Here is a 25,678-nt window from a genome sequence, read left to right on the forward strand (position 1 = left end):
TTTTCTATTTTCAATGAATATTTTGTGTAATATATTCATGATATTTTGTTTATAATGTTCTTTTTTTAGAACAGTGTACATAACTAAAGTTTCTGACTGAAGAAACAAATAAAGTGAATCCTTTCCCACTCTACAAAATTTTCTATCTTAGACCCGCCTTTTGAAATAACTAAAAGAACTTGAAGATCCTTTGTTAGCATGCAGCAGTGAGAAGTCGCTCACTTTCCTGCTTTCCCCAGAATCCCTTAATGTTATTGGCAATTTACAAGCTGTATCATTTGGTGCATGTTCCTTCCTAGATTTTCCCCTCAATGAAAAATGCCTTGTAAAAAGACGTTTGTTCAATGAATGCTTTCCAAGTACACTGGACGACTGTTTGGAAAAGTAGTCATTGGACAACTGATCATTGCCAGACAAAAGAATCTCACCAGAAAAGAATTCAGGAACTAGGATATCATCATTTGCAACTCTTCTAGACAGTTTGTTTTTGGTAGACAATTGACTCTTTGACCTGAAAGCCTTCAAAAACCCACCTTTAGATCTCATAACTTGCTCAGCTGGATAAGCCAGACGCTCGGAAACTATGTCGTCACTTTCTATACATACAGGGCATGATGGGTCATGCTTACTTGCTTCAGGCGTCACTTGCTCCAGACACTCTGCATGGTAGGCATGCCCACAAAACAGCACTGCAACAACAGAGAGATTGTGCAACATATTTTCAGAGGTATATGGCAAATTATGTGAGCAAATGCCACACGTATTAACCTCCAAATGAGAGGCTGTGTAAGCAGCTTGTGAATTGTTGACCTTAATCCTTTCAACTGGCAGAGAATCTCCCTCCATGCTTTCTCTTGCAGTAACCCATCCAATCTCTGGAGGACTCTCTGCATCACTCCAACGGAAACCATCTCTTTTTGATGAAGCCACAAGATCTGAAAATGTTTGCATTGACCACCAATCAGAGACACTGCGTGAAGCCATTGTTGAGCTGCAACCACTTTCACCAACCATGGAGGAGCGCATTCCATCAGATGCAGGCTGGGAGCTGCTGTCTAGCGAATCTAGTTCAGGGATCTGTGTAACAGAGAGTTCCCCGGAATGCTTGTTATTGCAAGCATGGTGCAAGTGCCTGGAGAAAATAGACCTACTAAAGGTTGATGATTGCTTTGATGAGAGCTGACTCTTGAACCAACCTGGTCGACTGGGCTGACTTTTAGACTGCCTTGGAAGATTGTCCAATGTATTTATTGAAGGTGTAAACGATTGTGGTATATTCGAATTCAATGAAGGACTAGAAGTTGAGCATACCTGCAAAGAAATAAAAAAGCAAACATATAATAAGCAATCAGTGAAAACACCAGATTTCACTCAGTTGAAAAAGTTTAAACCAATAGAGAAGCCTAAAACATTGCACAAAAAAGCAAGCTGCCACAAAGAATTTATAAAAAATCATAACATGCAAAACATAACCCAACCTCGTTGGAGAATGTTTCTGATATATGTGAACCCACAATTGAATCTGCAAAATAAGTATTGTCCAAGAGTCAGCATTTGCGAAATCTCTCCCTTTACCAAGTAATAAGAAAGCAAAACCTTGTAATTAAAATCTTGAAACAATTCACCTTTGGAAGTAATTTCTTGAAATCTATTCTTTTAAATTTAAGTTGCAATTTGTTCATTTGAAAATGTAATGTCTCACTCCATTATATCATCACATTCCACTACTTGTTGCTACATGTTCTTTAAAATGTAGTATATCAAAATTCAAGCTACTTTTCACAGGTTTTCTGGTAGGATAGCTGGATAAATGCCCCAGAGTATTATGGAACTATGGGGTTCCATGACATAGGTACAACCCAAATGGTACAGAAAAATATAAAAACATATCCACTGTAAATTAGGATACTTGATGAAGAAAATTACAGAGGATGGCTCTTGGATTAGCTACTTCATCCCCACAAAGGCAGGAGGCCCTGTTTGGAAATGCCATTAATTGTTGAAGAGGCTCGTAAGAGTAAAAAGCAAAAATAGGACAGCCACTAGGAAACAAGGTGAAATAATTAATATATAAAAACAAGAAGAAACCAATGGCAATCTTACTAGGCTTCTGAATGTGTGTGGCATGAGCGGTGCAATCAATCAAATGAAAAACTAAAGGGCTACAAGAGCACTCATGAGAATTTTTTAACCTATCTTGCCAGACAAGAGGCATAAAGTTGTGAAAGAAAAAATGGATTTTATCTGTTTTAGTTGAGGCATGTAATGGTATATCCATCGTCTTTAAATGGATGGAAAACAAAATCCCATAAAAATTACATATCTAAATAATAACATACTATATACTATGAAGTTCTCATCAATTATAAACAATAACTTGGGTATGGAATTATCTCACATTAATGATAACTGTCTCACATGGATTTTATCTGTTCTAGCTGAGGCATGTTATGGTATATCTCATAAATGAAAAACTCGCGAGTACTCGCGCATCAGTTTCCGCTGCGAGTCTAACTTGCGAACGAGTTTTGTCTAACTCGCCGCGAGTTAAACAGCCAGGAATCGCCAAAAATCGCATGTTTTGGGGGAAAAAAACAGCAGTAAAAACAAAAAAAACACTTGAACTCAAAAACCTATAACTTGTCAGTCATTTCCAAGCCGCGCGATGGAAGTTTTAGAATGATGTGAAATAAACCATTGATAGCGCGACACGAATTCTCTTCCGGCGCCACACGATTTCATAGGGCACATGTTGTGACCTTTTCACACATCGCCCCATTGCAAATGGGGACCCCCCTACTTTTTAGGCCCTCTTGGTCCTTCGGTTTTGGTTTTTGGAGTCTTTTGGTGGTAGTCTTGTTAGTCTGTCCGCTTTGCAAGTGTTCGAGGGTCATTTTGATCAAGTTTGCTTTTTGTTTGAGCGAATTTGGTGAAGTTTAGGGCCCGTTTCATCAATTTTAGGGTTTCTGCCTTTAGTCCTATATTTTAGGGGTTTCTCTTAGGGTTTTTGGAAAAACTGAACATTTAATTGGAATCATGACCCTTCAAGGAACCTCCCAATAAAATTTGGGCCAAAACGGAGCAACTTTTTAGAAAGTTCCTATTTTTTAGGGATTTCACCGAGTCCCGGAATGTCTTCATTTTACCAAAAATCAAACTTGCAATTTTTAGTAATTTCTATTTTTAGTAGGTTTCTATTTTTAGTAAGTGCTTTCCTGACCCATTTTGTCCAAACCCTAACATTTTGAAACACTTACTATTTGGGAAAATCTACTTTTGGTAGGTTCTTCAAAAGAAAATACTGAAAACTGAATATCCTTGAACATGCTAAAGACTGAACATTCCTGAGGATCATTTCTAAATCCGGAAGAGTCAGAAGGCAGACAAGTTGGATCAAAAAATGGTTAAGTCTGGAACTCCTATTCCAGAAGTGGAAAGCATGCAAAATCTGGAAATTCACATCAATCCACCAATGTCATCCTGATCCGACAATGGCCTAAAATTTGACTAAGTCTGAAAATTTGAAAGATCTAAAATCCAGAATTTGCATTATAATTCCTAGGGATCTGAAACCACTCTCAAACATCATGCCAATATATATGAAATATAACTTAAAAGTATAAGAAAGGAATATACTTAAATGTTATATTTCACATATATATATATATATATGTGTGTGTGTGTTGAATTGGTAGAAAACATCAAATTCCTTCACAAGCATCAAGGTCTTCCCAAAGCCAGATGAGGGCACCAAAATGGAGTCTCCTTGGAATGCATGAAATTTGATGAATTCCTTCCTCAAGCAAAAATGCCGCCCTAGGGTGATGAAGGGTGCCAAATCTCAAATGTCATGGAAGGAGGAAAAAATAGTGAATTCCTTCCCTTGGATAGATTTGCGCCCTAGCATGATGGAGGGCGCCAAAGTGGGGGTAGCATGGAAAGCACGAAGAAAGTGAAATTCCTCCTCCACTTGCAAATTGCGCCCAAGCATTGGTCAAAGCACCAAAACCTAGTCAACAAGGAGAACTTTGAAAATTGTGAGTTCCTTGGCCTTAGCAAAAATCCGCCTCACTCCTCAAAGGGGCACCAAAATAGGGTGCTCATGGAGAGATTGAAAATGTTCCAATTTCCTCCTTCAATGATGAGTTGCGCCCAAGGAATGCACAAGGCGCCTAAACTTTATGTTCATGGAGAATGCACAACGTAGTGGAATTCCTTCGTGCCCTGGAAGGAAGGAAGGCACTAGGAAGGAGGGGTCATGGAAGAGTCAAATATTAATGAATTCCTTGCCTTAAGTGAATTTGGCACTAGGAAGGAGGGGTCATGGAAGAGTCAAATATTAATGAATTCCTTGCCTTAAGTGAATTTGCACCTAAAGGTGATGAAGGGCGCCAAACAGGGATGATGAAGGAAAAGTTAAAATTCATGAAATTCCTTCTTCAATGAAGAATGGCACCCATGCTTTATGAAGAGCGCTCAAAGGGACATTCCATGGAGAGCATGGAAAGTGGAAGATTTTGTGATACATGCCAAAATGCGCCCAAGGGTTCATTGGGGCGCCAAAGGAGGGTAGGCTTGGAGAAGGTGTAAAATCCTATATGCCTTCACACATATCCACGAGTTGAAAAATTCCTTGATGAAGTTGAGACAGCGCCAAGGAAGAGATAGAAGAAGCACTGGGGCATAGAAATGTGCAAAAATGATCAAAATTCCTTACCAGTGCAAAATCATTGCTCAAATCGAAAGGAAGGTGCCTGAGTCAAGGTATCAAGGAAGGACACGAGAAGGATGAATTTCCTCCATCAAAGTCAAAATTCCATGCCCAGTCAGGAAGTCGAAAAATTTTCTAAGGCATGGAAAATAATGAAAATCCAAAGGTCAAGGAGGAAGGAAAAGCAAAAATCCCCTCAAGAAATTTTTTGAAATTTCCATTTTTAGATACCAAATCTTATCAAAATCCGAAAATTCTTGCAGATTTGGAATCGTGAGAGAATTCTATCTCTCGTGGACCCGAGTCCTAAATTTTAAGAAAATTCCTAAAAAATAGGAAATGTGGCAAATTGATGAAAAATCTCCCAGCGGACATGATGAATTCAAAGTGCACAAAAAAATTCTTCCTCAAGGAACAAATTTCCAAAATTTCTTCTCCAGTTCTAAAATGTGCCCAAGGTTGGAAGCAAGACGTAAAAAATTCAAAGTTCAGGAAGAAAAGTTCAAAATTCAAAACATTCCTTCCTCAAGGAAGAATTGCGCCCAAGAAGAAGAATTTTTGGGAAAGATTAAAATTTGGCTAGGTAATGGAATTTCCTTCCTTCACGACAGAATTCCAAGAAAGGTGAAAAATTGACTAAGCGTGGGAAATTCCTTCCTTCGGGACGAAATTCCAAGAAAGGAAGAAACCCAAGGATGAATAGAAGATAAAATTTCATAGGCAAGGAAGGAATCAAGGATGAACTGAACAAGAAATTTTCCCCCAAGAAAAATTTTGAAAAATCCAATTTTGGGCATCAAATCACATCCAAATTTCAAAATTCTTTCAGATTTGGACTCGTGAGAATTCTCTCCCTCCTGGACCTAAAACCCTAATTTGTGGAAAATCCCTAGAAAATAGGAGATGGTGAAAATTGGTGGAAAACCTTCTTTAAGCAGAGAAAGTTGAAGAGACTTCAAGAAAATTCTTCCTAAATAAAATTTTCTCTCCAACAATTCCAGATGTGCAGGAGCGGATATGTGACAACCATTTACTTGCATGGCAAGGATCTATTGAATGCATGGCAGTAGGGTGGCGCATTCATTACCGGAATATTTGACCAAATGGCGACCCGCTCATTGCATGTTGAATTTATGGCAGATTCCTTTTGCATGCAGCCGCCACATGTGGAAATGGAGCATTTATGACATAATGGGGTGATTTTTGCATGGATAAATATTCAACAAATGTTGGTCGAATTTGAAAGAGGTGGTGCATTTAAAGCGCAATGGATGCTATTTTGGGTACTTTTGAATTAATTGTATAAGGGCATGATGGGTTATTAATTGCTGATTCCCACCTTATTGCATCTTGAGTGGGCAATCCTCTAGGGTGAAACCCTAATTAAGGTTTGCATGTAATCATGGCCTGAGGCCTATATAAAAGGGTGACCCCCCTCATTTGTAAAAGGAGGGAGGCTTGAATGAAATTCTTGTGATAAGTTTTTTGAGAAAATAACAGTGAAACATTGTTCTCTAATGGTGTCCACTCAAGTTATTTTTTCAAGACTTGCATGGTTTCACCTCCCTCACTTAGAGTAGAATTTCATTTTCCTAGTTGTTAGATAAAGTGCTTTGATTTCAATGGAGAATGTAATGGTGTCTGATGAATTTCCATGGTTCATAATTTTTGCATCTTGCTGATTGTAAGTTGCAATGTAAAGTTAGCCTGAGCCACTAAACTTGTGCTAAGTTCGGTTGTGGACAATCGTTTGGATTGCGTCATTTTTGGTATTCAAATGCACTTTCTCAATTTGAAAATCCTTCCACATCCTCAGAAGATTGCACCGGTTCTTGCGGAGTTGTAGTTAAACTTGGGGAAGCAAAGCTTGGTTTATTTGGAATTTGTCCACCAAAGCATTAACTGTGATATCACTGCCCTTAGGAGTAGATTTAGGCCTTTCTAACCCTTTCCCCTTTATTTTCAGTTCATTCAAAGCAGAAGCATCACCAAATTGCTATATCCAATGATGAAGTTCCATGCCACATCAAACAAGTGAAAGAATGATTCAAACATAAGCCCCTTTGGATTACCAACAATCACATTCGCCAACTGAGTCACGTCCGTTGCATGAAGGAACCTTGGAGTTAGTCGTTTGAACTTTCCGCAATCTTAGCATACGGTTAAACTTTGATCAAGAGAGTGAAGTGACCATTGGTAACTTTATTCTGTGTTAGATGCTGTCATAAAAAACACGTCAACAACATGGCCACGAGTTCTTCATAGTTCATGCAATTTATTTCAAATGTTCCACGATTTCTAGTGCACAGTCACACTTTTGAGCCCTTTGTTCTTCAGCTTTCTGTTCTCCTTGATAAGGTAAGGTTTGGAGGATATTTTAGTAAAAAAAAATAATTACCATAAAACCTTCAATGTTAATAATCACAGCAAGCTCATAGACTCACAAATATATTTTTTATTATAAATTTATTATTTTATTAGCTACCTATGTTGATCTTCTTTAAGATTAAATTTATTTAGACTATTTTCTTCGTTGAGCTCCATAACTGTTTAGACTGTTAATTTACTTTTTGGTTTATGCTATGCATTTAACTTGAACTTTGATTTATATATCATGGAAATCAGTATATGTTCTACAAATTCGGTGTAAATGTGTGTTTTTGAGAATATTTAAAAAAAATTATTTTCAAATGTTCGATAAAGTTGCCGAGTTATTACCAATTTTTTCCCCAAGTTTTTCCGAGTCACGAGTTTTAGAAAAAAATTGGGCTTGCCGAGTCATTGCTAACTCCAATTTTTTCAACTATGGTATATCTATCATCTCAAATGGATGGACAGACATGAGCAAAATCCCATATAAATTACATATCTAAATAATATTATACAACGAAGCTCTCATCAATTATGAATAGTGTTCCATGGAGTTTCACGACAGGGGGATGGGGGAACATGGAGTCTAAGGGCCTAAGTTTGAGGACAGCGAGGGTATGGGGAGACAAGGAGTCCAAGGTTCTAAGTTTGGGCATGTCAGGGGGATGGCGATGCAAATACATATAGTACTTGAAATATTAATTATAAAAAGATGTGTAAGGAATAAGTATAACTGTAAATAAAACTTTGCCACATTATGTAAAGTTTACACTAATAAACATTAAAAACATAACAATGATTGAATTCTAAGATACCGATTCTTTGCAAAAATCTCAGAGTCCGGGTTCTAATTCTACCTCGATCTTGGTCCGAGCCTGATTTCGCTTGGGTTTCTCCTAGGTCCTTCCCAAGTAGCTAGGTCCTCTGTGGATCCTGCCACGCCCACGCAGGACCCACAGAGCACCCAGCCACCTGGGAAGGACCCGAGAGGAATCCACGGGGAACCCAGGCGGACCCAGGAGAACCAAGGCTTGTAATTTGAATTTTTATTGTGTAATAACATTTTCACATTTTTAAACTTTAATCAGTTGAAACTTGAATATTATCTTTTTTGTAAATTATGAATATGATATTAGTTATTACATTTACGATATATGAATATTTATTAGCATTGGCAATTATGGATTTATGATTTATCATTTATCATTTATGTATGGAAAGTCACATTGTATATTTCATATTTGTATGGATTGTATCATTGTAATAATCAATAATGGTAGTCATAGTTTATAAATTATATAATTATATTTTATAATTGAGGGACACACACACACACGCACGCGCACACACAAATGTACGGTCATACTTGTATTCGTACCCAAGGAAAAAAAAATTGCTGAATCTGCGAATCCATATCCGTATCCGTACCTGAATCGATAACTTAGATTGAATTGAAATTTGAAAATTAACAATGGTGGGCCGAGTTTTGGAACTTTGGGAGTGAACCACGAATAAGTATAAGAATTGCAAATGAAACTTTTGCATACTAAGTGAAGTTTAAACTAATAAACATAAAATACATGGAAATGGCTGCATTAACAATAAGAATAATGGGTGGAGTTTTGGGGTCAAACAAGAATAAGTATAAGAAATGCAAATGAAGCTTTGGCATACTAAGTGAAATTTAAACTAATAAACATAAAAAACATGGAAATGGTTGCATTAGCAATAAGAATAATGGGTAGAGTTTTGCAGTCCAGGGGCAATGCCCCTTGCGGGGGTTTGGGGTAGAGCCCCGAACAAAGTCAAGGGATAGTGCCCCTTGCGAGGGTCTAAGGGAAGAGCCCCAAAAGGGGTCAAGGGGCAGCACCCCTTAAGGCCTCCAAAACCTCACAAACCATCATTACAAATGTCATTTCCACAAATTTTTCACCATTTTTTGTTTATGGTTGGAATTTCTAACTGGGGGGCATGAGAGGCTCCTAGGTGCCCCCAAGACAGCCAAAGGACTCTTGGGAGTCCTTGGGGTGTCCCAACATTCCCTACATCTCGATGACGTCCCAACATTCTCTACATCTCGGCGACATCCCAACGATGGTGGTGGTGTGGCGAGGGTCGTTTCCCCCAAGTCGCCATGTCTCAAAACCATTGTTGTCTTGAAAACATGGGGATTTGGAGAGGAGGGCACATATCCCTATATGGTTCAATGATTATGAACAATAAGTTGGGTATGGAATTATCTCACATTAATGATAATTGTGAGTCTAGGTAGATTTCTATACAATTACCTGCACCAAAATCTTTTCAAGATTGTAATAAGAGGTTGGGGGTGAAAGCCTAAAGTGATGGATTTTTAAAAATCATTGAAATTGCATGGAGACGCATCTCTAGCCCTCTAGGACACGTCTCGGGACCGAGATGCACCTCTCATACCCAAGATGTGCAAGGAGACATTCCTACATGCTAGAGATGCTCCACCACCATCTTTGGGCATAAAACCCTAAAACATAATGAAAAACATAAAGCATGGGGACAAAAGTTGGGAAATAACACAACACAAGGAAGAAAACGATGCTCAGAAGGATAGTCGAAAGGTTTTGTGGCACTAGTCATAAGGGTTTGCGACATTGAGTAAGTTCATGCAACTCTGAAAGGTTGGTCTACAATTAGAAGTCAATTTGAATGTTTGAGTCTATATTAATTCATTGTCACCACTTCCAAACAAATTGCTTATGTAGAACCTTCTCTTAGACACTTCATGTTTTTGGAAGCATTGCTTTTGTCAACACTTACAATTTTTGAAGCTAATGTTCTGCTTTCAGAAATCAAATCTACAAAATATGTATTACTTATTATTTCAACATTTCTTCTCTACTCAATTTCCAATGAGACCATATCTTCCATATTGAGAGGTAAAGCTGTAATGACTAATCTTTTGTCTAGTCCAAGTGATGTAGTTTAGCTACATACAATAATTTGTGTATAACATATATTAGCATATTATTTGAAATATGAAAAACTGAAAATTGGAAATTGGAAACTAGAAACTAAATTTTTCATTTTTGTAACCACAGTAGAAAAAATATTTCTTCGCAATAAATACAAACTCAGTAATAACTAATTTTTATTCTAATTTACTATGTTCGTATTTCTTGGCCAAAAAATTGAAGTATTTTAACCTATATTACTGAGTCTGAGTCAGTGAAATTTTGAAAATTCAAGTGTTTAAAACTTTAATTTGTATTTTTTTATTAAATATATTTTACATACGAATCTATGACAGTCAATAGAGTAATGTGACAACTGGCATAGACTCATAATCATATATATTTCTTATTTTATTATTTTATTTGCATTACAAATTGTCAACTATTGGTAGAATAATAATAGGGGGTAAATCAAAAACTTTATTTGCATTACAAACTTGAAACCTGCATTCCAACTATGTTAGAAAAATGGCATAATTTTACGTCAAATATGATAATTTTTTATTTTTCCATGTAGAATGTATAGAATGTCAGGTGGGGGAAAACAAGTCCTATACCGCTTGTGGAAGTATGTTGACCATGTTTGGGGCAAAATGGTATAGGTGGAACAACCACGATAAAATGAAAACTTTGTACAATGGCATGGCAAGGTACTTAACACAAGGGTGAAAGCTCATTTCCTTCACATACCTGGAGAACGATATGATATTATGATGTGAGGAATCAAGAAAGGGCAAATAAAAAAGTTGTTAATCTAAGCTCTCATGCTTCAACAATAGGGGCAACTATTGCAACTCAAAGTCAAAATAGAGAGTCAGAGGTGTATGTGTCTTCTAGAGACGTAGTAGCAGAATATGCTTGCAAGAGACCACACATTGGCAGCTCAAACACCATTACAAGATTGTTTGATGTGCAAGGTCAAGAAGCAGTTGACGTAGCGATTGCATGATTCTTTTATGCAAATGAAATACTGTTTAATGTTTCTCGCTCATGAGATAGTCCAAGCTATCAATAATGCACCAACAAGGTATGAACCACCTGGGTATGAAAAGCTTCGCACTACTCTAATTGAAAAAAAAAATTGATTAGAAGAACAAACTCCAATGAAAAGAGTGTGGACTACAAAAAGATGCAGTATTGGGATGGATAGATGGACAGATGCTAGAAATCATCCACTACTTAATATAATGGTGAAAACTTGATTAGAAGAACAAACTCCACCAATGAAAAGAGTGTGGGCTACAAAAAGATGCAGTATTGGGATGGATAGGTGAACAAATGCTAGAAATCATCCACTACTTAATATCACGGTGACAAGCAATAAAGGGCCTTTTTCTTAAGGCAACATATTGTTCATGGCAAGAAAAAAATGCAAAATTTCTTCATAACCAGCTATGTGACAGCATTGAGGAGATGGGGAATCACTCCAAGTTGTTGCTGATGCTGCCCCTATTTGTAAAGCAGCTAGCATGTTGGTGCAAAAAAGGTACAAGCATATATTTTGGACACCATGTTGTGTGCATTTGTTGAATAATGCACCCAAATATATTGGCAAGTTTCAATGGACTTTAAATCTCATAGAGAAGGGCAAAAAAATACAAATGTTTATATGTAACCATCACCACACATGAGCCATTTATTAGGTGCAATTTCTCAAACCTATTGATACATGTTTTGCTTCTTACTCTATTCTTCTTGACCGCCTTTGTGAAGTCAAGGGAGCTTTGTGTTCCATAGTTGTTAGTGATGCACGGGCAGCTTGGAGACGATCTACATCAGAAACTGCAGTTGAGGTGACAGGTATGGTCCTTGATGACCATTTTTGGGCTGATGTTAAATTTGTTGTGGACTTTATTAAGCCCATAAGTGAAGTGTTAAGATTTGCAAATTCAAACAAAGCATGTTTGGGAAAAGTTTATGAAGCAATAGATTCCATGTGTGAGAGAGTGAAGAAGATAACAGATGCAAAAAATCTTTCTCTATATCCTTTGATAAAGGAAAAGTTACATGGAAGATGGAACAAACCTAACACACCTCTTCATTGTGCTACCTATGCCCTTAATCTAAATGGTATAATACACAAATGACCAATAAGAGGGCTCCACATCAAGATAAAAAGGTAGTGAAGGGATTTTGGGTTGCAATAAAACAGGTTTATGGCCAGCATGAGGATACTTCAATTTTGAGGAGTCAATGGAATAAGTTTTCATGTGGACAAGGTGATTTTGCTTCCATGGAAACTTTATATGATTTGAAAATAAAATAAAAAGCTACAAAGTGGTGGTGGAACCATGTAGGTGAACCCTTGAATTGCAATCATTTTCAAAAAGATTGCTCACAAATAGCTATTTCTTCAACTTGTGAGAGAAATTGGAATACTTATGGGTTCATTCATACACTAAAGAGGAATTGATTAGGGTCAAAGAAAGCAAAGAACCTAGTGTACATTCATAGCTCACTTCAACTTCTCTCTCATGTAGATCTTGGATAGAATGAGGGTCCTTCAACAAAATGGGATCAAATTTCACCTAATGGAGAAGTTGCAGCCATTGTGGATGAAGTGGTTGAAACGGATGTCCTTATTGATTTATCCCTGTTATTCTACCAACACAGGTACCTGCATTGCAGCCCTTGGATAGAAGAAAAATGGAAGAAGAAAGATGAGAGAGAAGCCCACACAAGTACAAATGACAAATAAAATGAAGAAAAGAAATGAGGTAAGAAAAGAAGAGAGAAGAGAGAACACAGTCATTGTGGACTGTCAGTTAGTGAGTGAAAGTAGAGAGTTGTGAGGAAGGTAAAAATGCCTCAAAGGTTGAGGTAAAAGAAAATGAAGTTTAGAAAACGGACCTGGAGAGTCCTAAGTTCGATGTGGGAGTTGAGGGAGGAAGATGAAAATGATTCCTTGTTGAAGGAAGAGATGAAAATGATAGAACAATTTTATGAAGAGGAAAGAGTGAATGACAATGAGAAAGAGAGGAAACAGGTGCAGATGGCAGATAATAAATATCTTAATTGTACGAACATTCTTGTGGATGCAGATAGTAGAAAAGTTGAAGCACCATGTCACGCATATGGCACTAGTGAGGAAGAAATCTTCATGTTGGAAATGAAAAAATAAGTATTGCAGTAGTGGTCAGTCCTTTGGAGGATGAAATGATGCAGGAGAGGAAATGGAAACTGTTGATTTCCATAATACTTGTGATGATCACTTGAGTGTTGATTGGTGTACAAATGTGGAAAGAGATAGCATAGCAAAAGCGGTGAAAGACATAAAGAAAGGTGATATGCATGAGCGATGAACGAAATAGTAAGTGTAGAAGAAGAATTGGCAGAAAAGGATTTTGTTTTGTATGCAGATGCAGATTGGACAAGATGGTCACTATGCAGTGGGTTGGATCCCACAAGGTTAGAGGGGACAAAGAGTTACAATTGGTGGAGGAGGTCTCAGTCCATATTAGGAGTGACAGGGGTTGATTCCATAGTAAACAAAAACCTAATATGCTAAACATCTATTCACCTTCTGACTCTATTTGTGTTGGTTAAATATGAACATAATAAATTATTAAATTCCTGTGAATTATAAATTGAAGTTCTTTGATCTAGGAATAGGTCATAAAATATAAAAAGATGAAAAAATCAGAAGAGACTGCAGCAAAAGAAGAGGACAAACAGAAAAGGACAGACATAATCCTGCAAACAGACAAAAACTGAAGCCAACCAACACCAAGGTTGAAAGCTCAGTCAACAACTAGGTGCATTAAAAGTGCATCTGTTAAAGCATATTGGAAAGGAGAATGGAGTTTGAAGCAACTGTGAACAAGGTGAGGGTTTCAGGGTAAACTTACAGCAGGTTTTGAACCAACTCCACATAGTAGAAATAGGGATTGATTCTAACGAGGACAAACACATAAAAACCAGAATAGTAGTTCACCTTCTGACTAGATTTGTGTTTGTTAAACATGATTATAATAAATTGCTACAACTCATGAATTAAAATTCCTTGATCTGGGAATAAGTCATAATATATAAAAAAGTGACAAAAACAGAAAATACATTCCAGCATAATGAAAGGACAAACAGAAGTAGTCAAGGATGAAAAGAGTCCAGCATAAAGGAACAGACAAAAGATGAAGCCCAACCAACATGAAGATTGAAAAATGAACGGTTGGAAGCTCAACCAACACCTAGGTGCATTAAAAGCACATCTGTTCTAGCATATTGGAGAAAAGGTATGGCAATTTACAACAGCATGATGAGCATTTCAGAGTGAACTTACAGCAGGTTTTGGACCTCAGTCCATAGTACGAGAGTCTAGAGAAGACAAAGACATCAAGGCCTAAACATATGTTCACCTCCTGACAAAATTTGCATTTGTTTCACGTGAAAGTAACAACTTCCTACAACTTGTGAACTGAAATTCCGTGATCTAGGAATAGGTCATAAAAAATAAAAGCACGTCAGTGCCAGAAAAGACAATCCAGCATAAGGACAAAATGTTCGAACAAACCTAGATGCATTAAAACTGCATATGTTCCAACATATAGTAAATGGAGAATGGAAGTTTAGAACAATAAAATAAGCATTTCAGAGTGAATTTATAGCACATTTTGACTTTCAGTATATAGTAGGAGAGACGGGGTCAATTCCACAGTAGACAAACACATAAAAGCCAATAACCTGTTTACCTTCTGACTACATTTGCATTTGTTATATATGAATGTGATAAATTCTTACAACTCATGAATTGAAATTACTTGATCTAATAATAGGTCATAAAATATAAAAAGACAACAAAAACTAAAAGACAGTCCAACATAAGGAAAGGACAAACAGAAACTGTCTAGCAAAACAAGAGGACAAAAACAGTCCAGCATAAGAAACAGACAGAAGTTGAAGCCCAGCCAGTACCAAGATTGGAACATGAAAGATTATCATGATTAGCACCTGTTCCAGCATATTGGAAGAGAAGATAACAGAAAGGTGAGTCTCAGAGTGGATTGACATTGTTTTTAGTTTTACATTGAACTAATTACCAAGCCTAAAAGGCACCCATATTTATGCTGGAATCTTCCTACTATGGGTTGCTCAAAGGTAAATTATTGCATTGTAAATCCTATTATGTGTGTGTGTGTGCATTTGAACTAATTTACTCACATGTTGCCCATGGTTGTTGTCACAAAATAAATGGTCTCTTGGAAAGTAAATCTCTTCAAGCATTTGTACTTAGAACAATAGCTGTGATTTTTCAACATATGTGAGTGCAAGAAATGTACAAGCACATTCACGCATTCTACTTCCCACATAAAGGATATGCTGAGCAACAATTGGTTGTACTCACATATATAATCAGCTTTATATGTTGGATTTCAGTTGTATTCACTGAATCAGTAACATATCTTGCAAATGTTTAATAGAAAAGATTTCACAACTTTACATATCCTTTGCCATATCCCTTCCAGTGTTTGAGGAAACAGCCTTTGTAAGTTAAATATTGTGGTCTTCAAAACTCAGATCATAGCCTTTATAGCAATTAAGCCAAGGCCGACTGAGATTAAAGAATAACTAATGAATTAAGGCTGACTTAGTCAAGGAAACATTACAAAGTAAAGTCAAGTAAATATCTGTTAAGGCTGACTTATTGAAGTACTCGCCTTAAGAGGATTAGAATAAATCAAATATGAACAATTATCAGGCTGACTTCACTATTGGCTTGTCAGGCTGACTTCACTATTGACGCCCAAGTTAATGGCATACATATATTAATATCAGCAATTATCAATGAGCAGCGATTGATATAAGTAAAAGCAGCGCTTATGTTTGGACAATGGTTGTGTTTATTATTAATAAACAAAGACAAATAAATTCTTACTTAATAAATAAGAAATAAGCAGCAATTATCAAAAGCATTAAAGTAGAAATTAAGATTTTGTTAGAGGCAGCAAGTAATATGACGAAGGGTGATGTCCCTCTTAAGAGCCATCTTCATTCAAAGAGACACCCCCTTCTATGGAGACATGATAATATAAAAGGATAATAAGGAATGGAATGGGAGGGCATGGAATGAATAGGAATAAGTTCTGATCTGAAAACTAACACAGTTCTGTTCTGCAGAAAGGGAATAAGGAACAAATCAGATAAGAGATTCTGAGATCTGAATTGAATTCAGAAAAAGTGGCAATTTACATTTTACAAGTAATTGGTATGCAATAGGGATAAGTCTATTGTTTATAATGGAATCTCCTATGAAGTCTTTAATTTATTTATTATTGAATTACATTGCCATCAAGGATTTAGGATTAGTAATTACTCATTGGATTTTAATAAAGCAATCATATTAGAAACTGGCAAGGAAACATAATAGGGAGATGCAGGAGTATGGATCCCCACAAGTGAGTAGACACCCATTGAGTTGGTTGCTTGAGGGCCACTGGGTCAGATTAACTTTGTTGTTCAACGCTCTTGGGCTTAATAGTTGAGGTAGTCTCTCAGCATCCTATGGTGCTTTCCCCTCAAGTTTCCAATATGGTTGAAGCTATAGTGTGCATGTTTACAGTAGGAAACTTCATTATCATTTGTTTGATGTTAGTTGATTATTTTTCCTGAATTCAATTACTTTTGTGTAGTCTAGTGAATGAATACTCTTGTAAATAAAGAGTATTGTTGGATTTGTTACTTTTTGGGCAAAATTAGGTATATCCCAAAAGGGGACATTCCATCCTTGCAGCCAAAACTCATGGTGGAATTGCATTTCATTGTATAGCCTAAAGCCTTTTGTCTTGGATATCAATATGCTTTAACTTTTGTTCTCCCTTCCATACATTAATCTAGCATTTTTCACTTGCATAACCATAATATAATCCAACATTAGTTTGAGGATTTATCTATTTATTCTTTGCAACTTTAGTTGAGGTTCATACAAAATGACAAGTTTACCACTTTACCTTTTGAGGAGTAAAATATTCCTAGAGAGCATTGGTTGTTTATTGTGAATAAAAAAGAGAACCAGTAGAAAATATACAAGCACCTCGAAAGCAGATCATCATACTTTTTGAACATTTGAATATTAAAAGAAATGGCATTTACCTATTTGGTTCATGTAGATAAAATTTGCATATTTTTGCGAGTTTGTGCTCAAGCCATCGACAAAAACATGTCAACATCAGCCCGAAGGAGCTCTGGAGCTGTGCGGAGGTGACAGACCGATCAAAGGTGAGAAAAGCCGAAAAATCCATATTTTCAGTATTTTTCTATGTTTCAGTATTTTGCATTTTCGGAGGCCTTCGGAGCGAAATTTGGGGTTGAAACTATCCCCGGTCCTTTAACTAAATAGCCAAAGGCATAGTGTTAAGGAACTAGAATTAGATCTTTTGGAGATCTTTCCAACGGTGTAAGCGGTTTCAGATTTCGAGCATCGAGCGGAAAGTTATGGTCCTGCCAAGTTGAGACCAATTAGCTGCCTCTAACGAAGAGGAGGTACGAGCATGCCACGTGTCAACACGGCATGGTTTTCAGCAAGTCCACGGCTTCTTACTCTTTCAAAGGTGCACGAGAGTGCCACATGTCAGCACCGCGGGGTTTTCAAAGGCAAAAGGGAAAAGAGGCTCTAAAAGTTCCGCTAGCACACCACGTGTCGACAAAGCACAGGCCTAGAGATGTTTTGAGCCTGAGGAGATTTCAAAAGCGCACCATTGTTTCTTTCAAGGGAGGAAGGCCACAGGACGTGCCACATGATGAAACCAAGGGGAGGGAATGCAAACAAAATGAGAAGCTCACGTGATCAAGCGGTTGCAACAAAAAAAGGGAATTTCCAAGTGGCATTCATGTCACGCACATGAAAGGGTGATTATTATGATCTGCACAGCTGCAACAACCTCCATGATGGCGATGGACATGTGCCGAGTATGCAGAAACTTGTCTGGCGACAATCACCGCTTTACATCAAAGAGGTTTTCTCTATATAAGCCCGAGGGCGCATTGTAAAAAAGGTGGGTTCATGTTTTCACCAATTCTGAGTAGACTTAGTGGTAGAAGCATTTTTTCAATTCTATAAAACCTTAGCAGATGCCCCTTATGGGTAGGTGTTGGTTTTTTATAACTAGGTAGAAAATAAAAGTTGAATTTGTTAGCTTTTATTAAGGTAAAGAGCGGATTCCAATTGCCTAAGGCAACATTGGAATCCGCCCTCAAGGGTTGGGCCCTTTTACCTTGAAAGGGTAACGTGTACCCTTTAGGGCTGGGCCCTTCTCACACGCCACTCTCCTATACGGCCGACCCTATATCTCACGCCTCATAATATGCCTCGCCTCAGTGAAACGTGTTAAGGAAAAGGTAATTAATAAATTACATATTTATTGCAAGCCGACCTTGAGAGAAAGGTATATATATGTGTACTTCAAGATGAAATAATTCAATTCATTATCACAGCATCACTTAGCAAACCTATCCTATGAACGAACTACTTTCGTGATCAGTGAAGTATAATTAGAGGTTAGCGAACTGCATTTAGAGGGCAGCAACCTTGTCAAGACACAGCGAACTCTCTTGCAGGACTGCGAACTGGTCTGTAGAAGGCAGCGAACATCATCTAAGGGTCAGCAGATCAACCTTGTAGACAGCAGCCTCAATCTTCCTCCTTGTCACAGCAATAGTTGTATTGCAGATAAGTTCATAATTGCTATCTACCCTAGAGTTCTGTGCATATTTACTGACAGCTTCATGTGTTGAAGCTCATTGTAAACTCTGTTAAATTATAGCCTAATCTAGATAATTTGGTTGCTGGGTTTTTCCTCCAAGAGGGAGGTTTTCCCAGGGTACATGTGTGTTATGTGCATAATTTACTTAACATTCTGATTTTCATTCTACATTGCTAATCTGATTACTTAAAATCAACATGGTATTAGAGCTCTAGGTTCGTCTAGAGGTTGTGATCAGATTTGTGCTCCTATCTAACCTACTGTTCAAAGGTTTAGTCCTTATGGCTTCTTATATTAGGGCTGAAGGAAGGTCACACAAATTACTCTTCTTGGGAGGTCAGGATAATGATGGCATTAAATGATCTTGCTGAATATGTTGGCAAGAATGCTAAGGAACCTGAGGATGAAAGTGAGAAAGAAGATTGGAAGAAAAAGGACTTCCAAGCTCACAGGGTAATAATAGACTCCGTCAAAAATCACTTGGTGCCATCCATCTCCATGAAGAAGATCGCTAGGGAGATGTTCACCACATTGGAAAAGATGTACGAAGTCAACAATACCAGCTACATGCTTGCTTTAAGGAATCAGCTATCTTACATCAAATTAGAGAAAGAAGAACCTGTTGTTGCTTACTTCATGAGAATCTCTGAGCTAAGAGATCAGCTTGCTACCATTGGGAAGTGCATTGAAGACAGTGACCTATCTATGACTGCCCCAAATGGTCTTCCTCTCTCTTGGGAACCGTTTGTTCAAGGAATCAGTGCCAGAGTTGAGCTTCCTAAGTTTGATCAATTAATGGGAGATTGCATTCAAGAAGAGCCTCGGCTGGCTGCGAAAGGAAAAATTAAGAACCCTTATGATGAGCAACATGTCCTCTTGGCTAAGAAGGAAGGCTACCATTGGAAGAAGAATGATCTCAAGAGAAACAGAGATTTCAGCTCTTCTACCCCTTGTTCAAGGAAGAGACCAAGAGACTTATCTCACATCCGATGCTTCCGATGCAACAAGCTTGGCCACTTTGCAAGGGACTGTCAAACTCAGGACGAGCAAGAAGATGCAAACATAAATGAAGTATCAAATCTCCACAATCATGAAGATTTTCTCTTTTGATCTATTGGTTTGTTGATCCATCCTTAAGTTAAATCTTTTGATCTTGTTGTTTTATTTCAGTAATGATGTATTGAAAACTAATCCTTACAGCTGTTCTAGAAGGAAAATTATCAGGTTTACAAGCATGATCCAAGAAGGCCCACTTCAGCTCATGTCATCGGATCTAGATTTGAAAGTCTACTCAAACTTTCAAACTCTCTCCTTATTAAGGATACAAATTTGATAAATTCTAGATTTAGGATTGGTTCCAACTTTAAGTCAGAAAATTTGTTGTGGATTTATCATCTAGATAGGGTTTTAGAGGGAGTCTCATGATTCGGTCAAAATATCCTATTTCGTAAATCTTATTGCTGGTTTTCTAAACTTTGTGTTTCAGCTCTAATGATGGGTTTAATAGAATATGTCGAATGTGTGATCTCTACTTGATTATAGCAAAGTTATTTCCTTTCTTCTATCATATTTTATGTTGAAACTAACGGGTGTTTTTGTTTTATTCTATGATGCACTAGGTGTATCATCCACCCTCTGCGGAGTGCAAGGTGGTAGTTCTCTCTCACCCTCTGCGGAGTGCAAGGTGGTAGTTCTTTTTCACCCTCTACGGAGTGCAAGGTCAATCCACCCTCTGCGGAGTGCAAGGTGGTAATTCTTTCTCACCCTCTGCAGAGTGCAAGGTGAGTTCACTCTCTGCGGTGTGGCGGGTTTCGTTCTTCTCAATGGAGAAGCTTATTGTATCCTCTGCGGTTGTGCATGATTCATGTTGTATGTTTATGTATATATCTAAGTATTCATTCTTGCAAGAATGCATAAGGAAAGGTCTATTTCTTCCTTTGTGGATGTGCATGATGAAAGATCATGAAATTCTGATGATATATGCATGTCCCAGGAAAGTGTGAAGCTATGAAGTCTTGGATTAATCCTTTGCAAGCATTGCAAGAGGAATTTCATGGAAAGGTCCATATTGTGAAAACTTGTGTTCAAATTGCATATTGTATGGGCTGGGCCCTAATCATGTAATCTGGTTGTAAGATTCTGATTATGTATTTATTTTCTTCCCTAGTTAAGAGGGAGTGTTGGTTTTTTATAACTAGGTAGAAAATAAAAGTTGAATTTGTTAGCTTTAATCAAGGTAAAGAGCGGATTCCAATTGCCTAAGGCAACATTGGAATCCGCCCTTAAGGGCTGGGCCCTTTTACCTTGAAAGGGTAATGTGTACCCTTTAGGGCTGGGCCCTTCTCACACGCCACTCTCCTATACGGCCGACCCTATATCTCACGCCTCATAATATGCCTCTCACCTAAGTGAAACGTGTTAAGGAAAAGGTAATTAATAAATTACATATTTATTGCAAGCCGACCTTGAGAGAAAGGTATATATATGTGTACTTCAAGATGAAATAATTCAATTCATTATCACATCATCACTCAATGAACGAACTACTTTGGCAATCAGCAAAGTATAATCAGAGGTTAGCGAACTGCATTTAGAGGGCAGCAACCTTGTCAAGACATAGTGAACTCTCTTGCAGGACTGCGAGCTGGTCTGTAGAAGGCAGCGAACATCATCTAAGGGTCAGCAGATCAACCTTGTAGACAGCAGCCTCAATCTGCCTTCCTCCTTGTCACAGCAACAGTTGTATTGCAGATAAGTTCATAATTGCTATCTGCCCTAGGGTTCTGTGCATATTTACTAACAGCTTCATGTGTTGAAGCTCATTGTAAACTCTGTTAAATTATATAGCCTAATCTAGATAATTTGTTGCTGGGTTTTTCCTCCAAGAGGGAGGTTTTCCCAAGGTACATGTGTGTTATGTGCATAATTTACTTAGCATTCTGATTTTCATTCTACATTGCTAATCTGATTACTTAAAATCAACAGTAGGATCTGAATATTTTAGGTTGTGCCAATATGGCCTTTGTAATTTGTTCTCTCCATCTATGAAGAGGATGTGGTGCTCTGTGTTTAATACTCAGGAGTTGTTTGTTTCTCACTATTTCTAATCTTGCTTCTGTAATTTGTAACTCTATGGTTATATCAAGAATTTCAAATCATGCATGTGCTCTTTTGAGGTTTCTATAAATGTTTTATGGTTATGGATTTACAATATGCCATAAATGAAGGTGAACCTGGTTAAATTTCTGGTATATCGCTTTAGGATAGGTTTGCAGCTTGTTTTATTTCTACGTATTTCCATCCCTTTTGATCCCCTCTGAAATTCGAACAGCCAACTTCTAAAATCCCGGAGGTAGTTTCACAGGCCGCATTTCAGTCCCACGCCCGTGAAACTTCCCGACTGCCCTTAAAAATTGACGAAAGCCAATTTTGGGGATCAACAGTTCAATCGGTTGATATCCTTTCTTCATGGCTAAGGATTATGTCCTCAATTAACTATGATCAATTGATGTTTGTTTCAGTTGGCTGATATCTTTATTCACAGCTAAGGACAAATCCTGAATTATATCACCAATTGCTTGTTATCTGACAAGTTACTAGAAATAAATTGTCTAACTCTCAAATTTCTCTAAAGTATTCCTAATAATCGCCCATAAGATATAATGTATATATCATTTTAAAGAGCGACCAAATCATAAATGCTTTTTTTCATATGGTTTACTAGTTTAACATTTATAATTTTATTTGCTCTAAAAAACTTATTTTGGTTTTTATATCATAAATCTGAATCAAATTAGAAGCATGATCCATATAATGTAAGTGTGAACATCATGTTAAGAAATGAACCAATCGTAAGTTGAATTGAGATGGGAGATATAAGTAGGAGTACTGAGCACAAATTGAGATCATAAAGGTATAAGAAATAAAACTGATCCAAAAACGACCAGATAGATAACAGGTGAAGATATTAGTTATTGACATGACTGTATCAGCATGGAATATAAAAAAAAAATTGGAAACAATATCATAAGGAGTCAAGACAACCAGAAGGATAACATTGGAAGAAAATAATTGTGGCATACTCATAAAAATTGCTCTATATTCCATTACAATATCCACAAATCGAACCAAATACTACTGTAAATTGCCTACCTGCAGTTCCAGTGACAGGGTCTCCATTATTAGCAAACAAAAGAGGAGAATTCGGCCAGTGTGGTGCACGAGAGCTATCTGAGGGGCTTGAATCTACTAAAATATTTTCAGAAAGATTCTGTTGATGACTTATACTATTTGAATTTGAAACTCTGTTGCCTCTGCCGTTTAAAGAGACAGACCTTTGAATTGCTGTAAAATTTGCAGGTCTTGACATATCTTCAATATCTGAATTATCATCCCAGAGTGATAAAATTGCCTCTGGACATGCAGCGAAAGGTCCATCATTGTGCAGACTTGGTTTACGTGGGCTAGCAGCCACACAACAGGCAGAACCCATCCTTGCCAAAATTTAACTACCAGCTACTTTGTGTATGCTTTTAAGTGACGAACACCTGTAGAAATAAGTTGCGTTAGCTTAGTCACCACAAGCATGGCTGCATACACTTCAGTACAAAATCCATCAGGCAGTTCAGTGTAGAACTTTTAAGCAGCAAAAAATGCTTTATGGGTATCAATAGTTAAAAACACTTGCGCAGCTTATCAAAAGAAATTCAGCAAAATCAACCATAGAATAGCTAGCCAAACTTTTTAATTGCAGAAAACAGAAAAAATTTAAAACACATAATATGGGCAACTATTTGAGGGAAAGCATAAAATTTATCAATTACAATACAGTTTACTACAAGATATTATCTCTTAATGCCTAATCCGGGTTCAAAACCTCGTTCCAAAAATAAGGCATGGCAGACCATAACACCACCAGGCACATAAGCGAAGGCTGACCCATGTTCAAAAATCTTAAGATTGCAATTCAAATTTACCCCACACCTCATCGAAGGCAACCCATAACCTGACCAAAAATAGGCCATAAAAATTCTGCAAACATGTCTGTAGAACAAACTAGACATGAATCCAGAATAACCTAAAACTGAAACTACCAAATAAGACTTATTTGATACAGCTTGTCCAGAAAATAACTTGCCAAAAATGAACTACTGTGGATATATATTTATATAGATGTTGCCAAGCTAGTCCTGGATAACATTATAAATTAATTCTAAACAAGGTCCAATTACAAAGCAGATTCCTTGCTATTCGTTCCTGAGTTATCTTGCACTCTAAAACCACCAAATACATAAAAGAGAAAGAGCTGGCGAATTCCACAATGAAGTGTTTATAATGCATAATACTTGTGTTTGAAGGTTTTGGGAATGCGGTAGGAAGCTAAGCATTTCACGATTATGAGCACCACCTCGTCACAACAAATGTAAGGTGCAACATCCAAGGTCATGGAATATGGATTCATGTGAATCACTGCTCCAGAAAGACGGGTCATAAAATTGACTAATTGATATCACCTCATGCAATGGGTGCCAAGTAGATGATTCAAGATCATGAGATGTGTTCTTGTAAATCATTAATCACAAAAGACAGCGTGAAGATTGACTTGACATTAAACACAGTTAATTCCCCCAAAGGAAATCTAATACATGGTAGACTGAAGACAAGGGCAGTGGAACCTTTGATGCAACCGACCTATGAGTTCAACAGTCTAATGGCTATTATCAGAGAATCTTAATGAAAATAATTTGGGCAACATATAAATGTAGCTTCAAGGCTACAGCTAAAAAGAAATGGAACACTCTGTTTTCTTCCTGTTCTGTACATGCTTAGGGTTAATCTAGGAAAACATTCCTGTCCAACGCATAAAAGGAAGAAAATAACCTATAGAAATTATAAATAACAGTTCATTCATTTTTGGATCTTTATAAGGCATGGCTTACAAAATCTCCAAATGCATACCCTGACGCAAACCTCGTCACTTGCAAGCATCTGTGTCAAAATCTACAGACAAACCCATACCCGGGGCTAAAATATTCCAAAAGAATACAGTAGATCTCCAAAATTTTACTTCAAACGCTTTTATTTACCAAGGAAAATCCCGTAAAACTGAAACTGTCAGTGAAGTGTAACAGTCTGCCGTTAGTATAAACCTACAAAACGTTTGCTGTCCGCACAGAAAAATAGCCTACATAAATTTTGATGCACCATCAACAGAATTCGCTGCAAATTCTCCAACTGCTTTTTACGAAATGCTCGTCATTCTCCACAACTTCCTTTCTCATTCCTGAATTTTCCTCTCTGGATTATATAAACTCCGTATTCAGCGTTTCGCCGGTTCAAATTACGATACCAGCATCGGTCAATGCAAAATCAAACCAAAAAAAAGTCGCAACCCGCAAAGCCTTCCGTACTGGCTCGTATACGAACCACCGAAAAAGCTTCCAAGATTTAAAGTTCCGAGAAAATCTCCAAGCCAAAAAGAACACCGCAAACACTGACACTATTCAACAAGTACGGCCAGAGCTGCCATTAAACCTTTCAAAGCTCGAAAGCGCCGAGAAATTCTTCACCAAATCTCTCAAGAAACCCCTCAAGCGAACGCAAAAGACACGGAGACCACGATTCTTTGCTCTTCCTCTCAGCATTTACGGCGAATCCGAATGCTGTCTCTGATTCAGAGAATTTACAGCAACAGCGCCACTTACAAACCTTCCCCTGGCAAATCTCCCCGAAACCAGTCCAGAGTCATATTAGTCGAAAGCCGAGAGCACGGAGAACACGATTCTCCACTCCTCTCGTCAGAATTCTGACGAGACTGCCACTCTTTATGGGGCAGATTGTACGCTATATTCCTTCCTTTCAACGGAATTTCAGTTACATTTTCCCATTCTATGCTGCGCTTTCAGACCCTTTTC

General features: G+C 37.5%; 1 protein-coding gene across 8 annotated transcripts; it reads right to left on the reverse strand.

Moving 5' to 3' along the window:
* On the reverse strand, positions 1-25,678 carry LOC131042157 (uncharacterized). Of its 8 annotated transcripts, none has more exons than XM_057975491.2 (4): positions 24,953-25,678; positions 23,099-23,311; positions 1,479-1,522; positions 1-1,311 (listed from the first exon to the last, which is right to left on the reverse strand). In XM_057975491.2, the coding sequence occupies exons 2-4, from the start codon at positions 23,202-23,204 to the stop codon at positions 148-150; spliced, it is 1,314 nt and encodes a 437-aa protein (XP_057831474.2). In that variant the 5' UTR covers positions 23,205-23,311; positions 24,953-25,678; the 3' UTR covers positions 1-147. The 8 variants fall into 8 exon arrangements, with proteins under 8 accessions (XP_057831474.2, XP_057831472.2, XP_057831471.2 ...); XM_057975489.2 differs by having other exon boundaries at positions 24,851-25,678; XM_057975488.2 differs by having other exon boundaries at positions 24,723-25,678.

Source organism: Cryptomeria japonica, chromosome 5 (assembly GCF_030272615.1).
Source record: "Cryptomeria japonica chromosome 5, Sugi_1.0, whole genome shotgun sequence".
Taxonomy (NCBI): domain Eukaryota; kingdom Viridiplantae; phylum Streptophyta; class Pinopsida; order Cupressales; family Cupressaceae; genus Cryptomeria; species Cryptomeria japonica.

Excerpts from the sequence above, each read along its gene's own strand:
- LOC131042157 (XM_057975487.2), bottom strand. The coding sequence starts at position 23,256 with ATGGGTTCTGCCTGTTGTGTGGCTGCTAGCCCACGTAAACCAAGTCTG. Across the intron at positions 1,523-22,916 it reads CCCTGTCACTGGAACTGCAG|ATTCAATTGTGGGTTCACAT; the intron begins GTAGGCAATTTA and ends CTTATTTTGCAG. Across the intron at positions 1,312-1,478 it reads CAGAAACATTCTCCAACGAG|GTATGCTCAACTTCTAGTCC; the intron begins GTTGGGTTATGT and ends ATTTCTTTGCAG.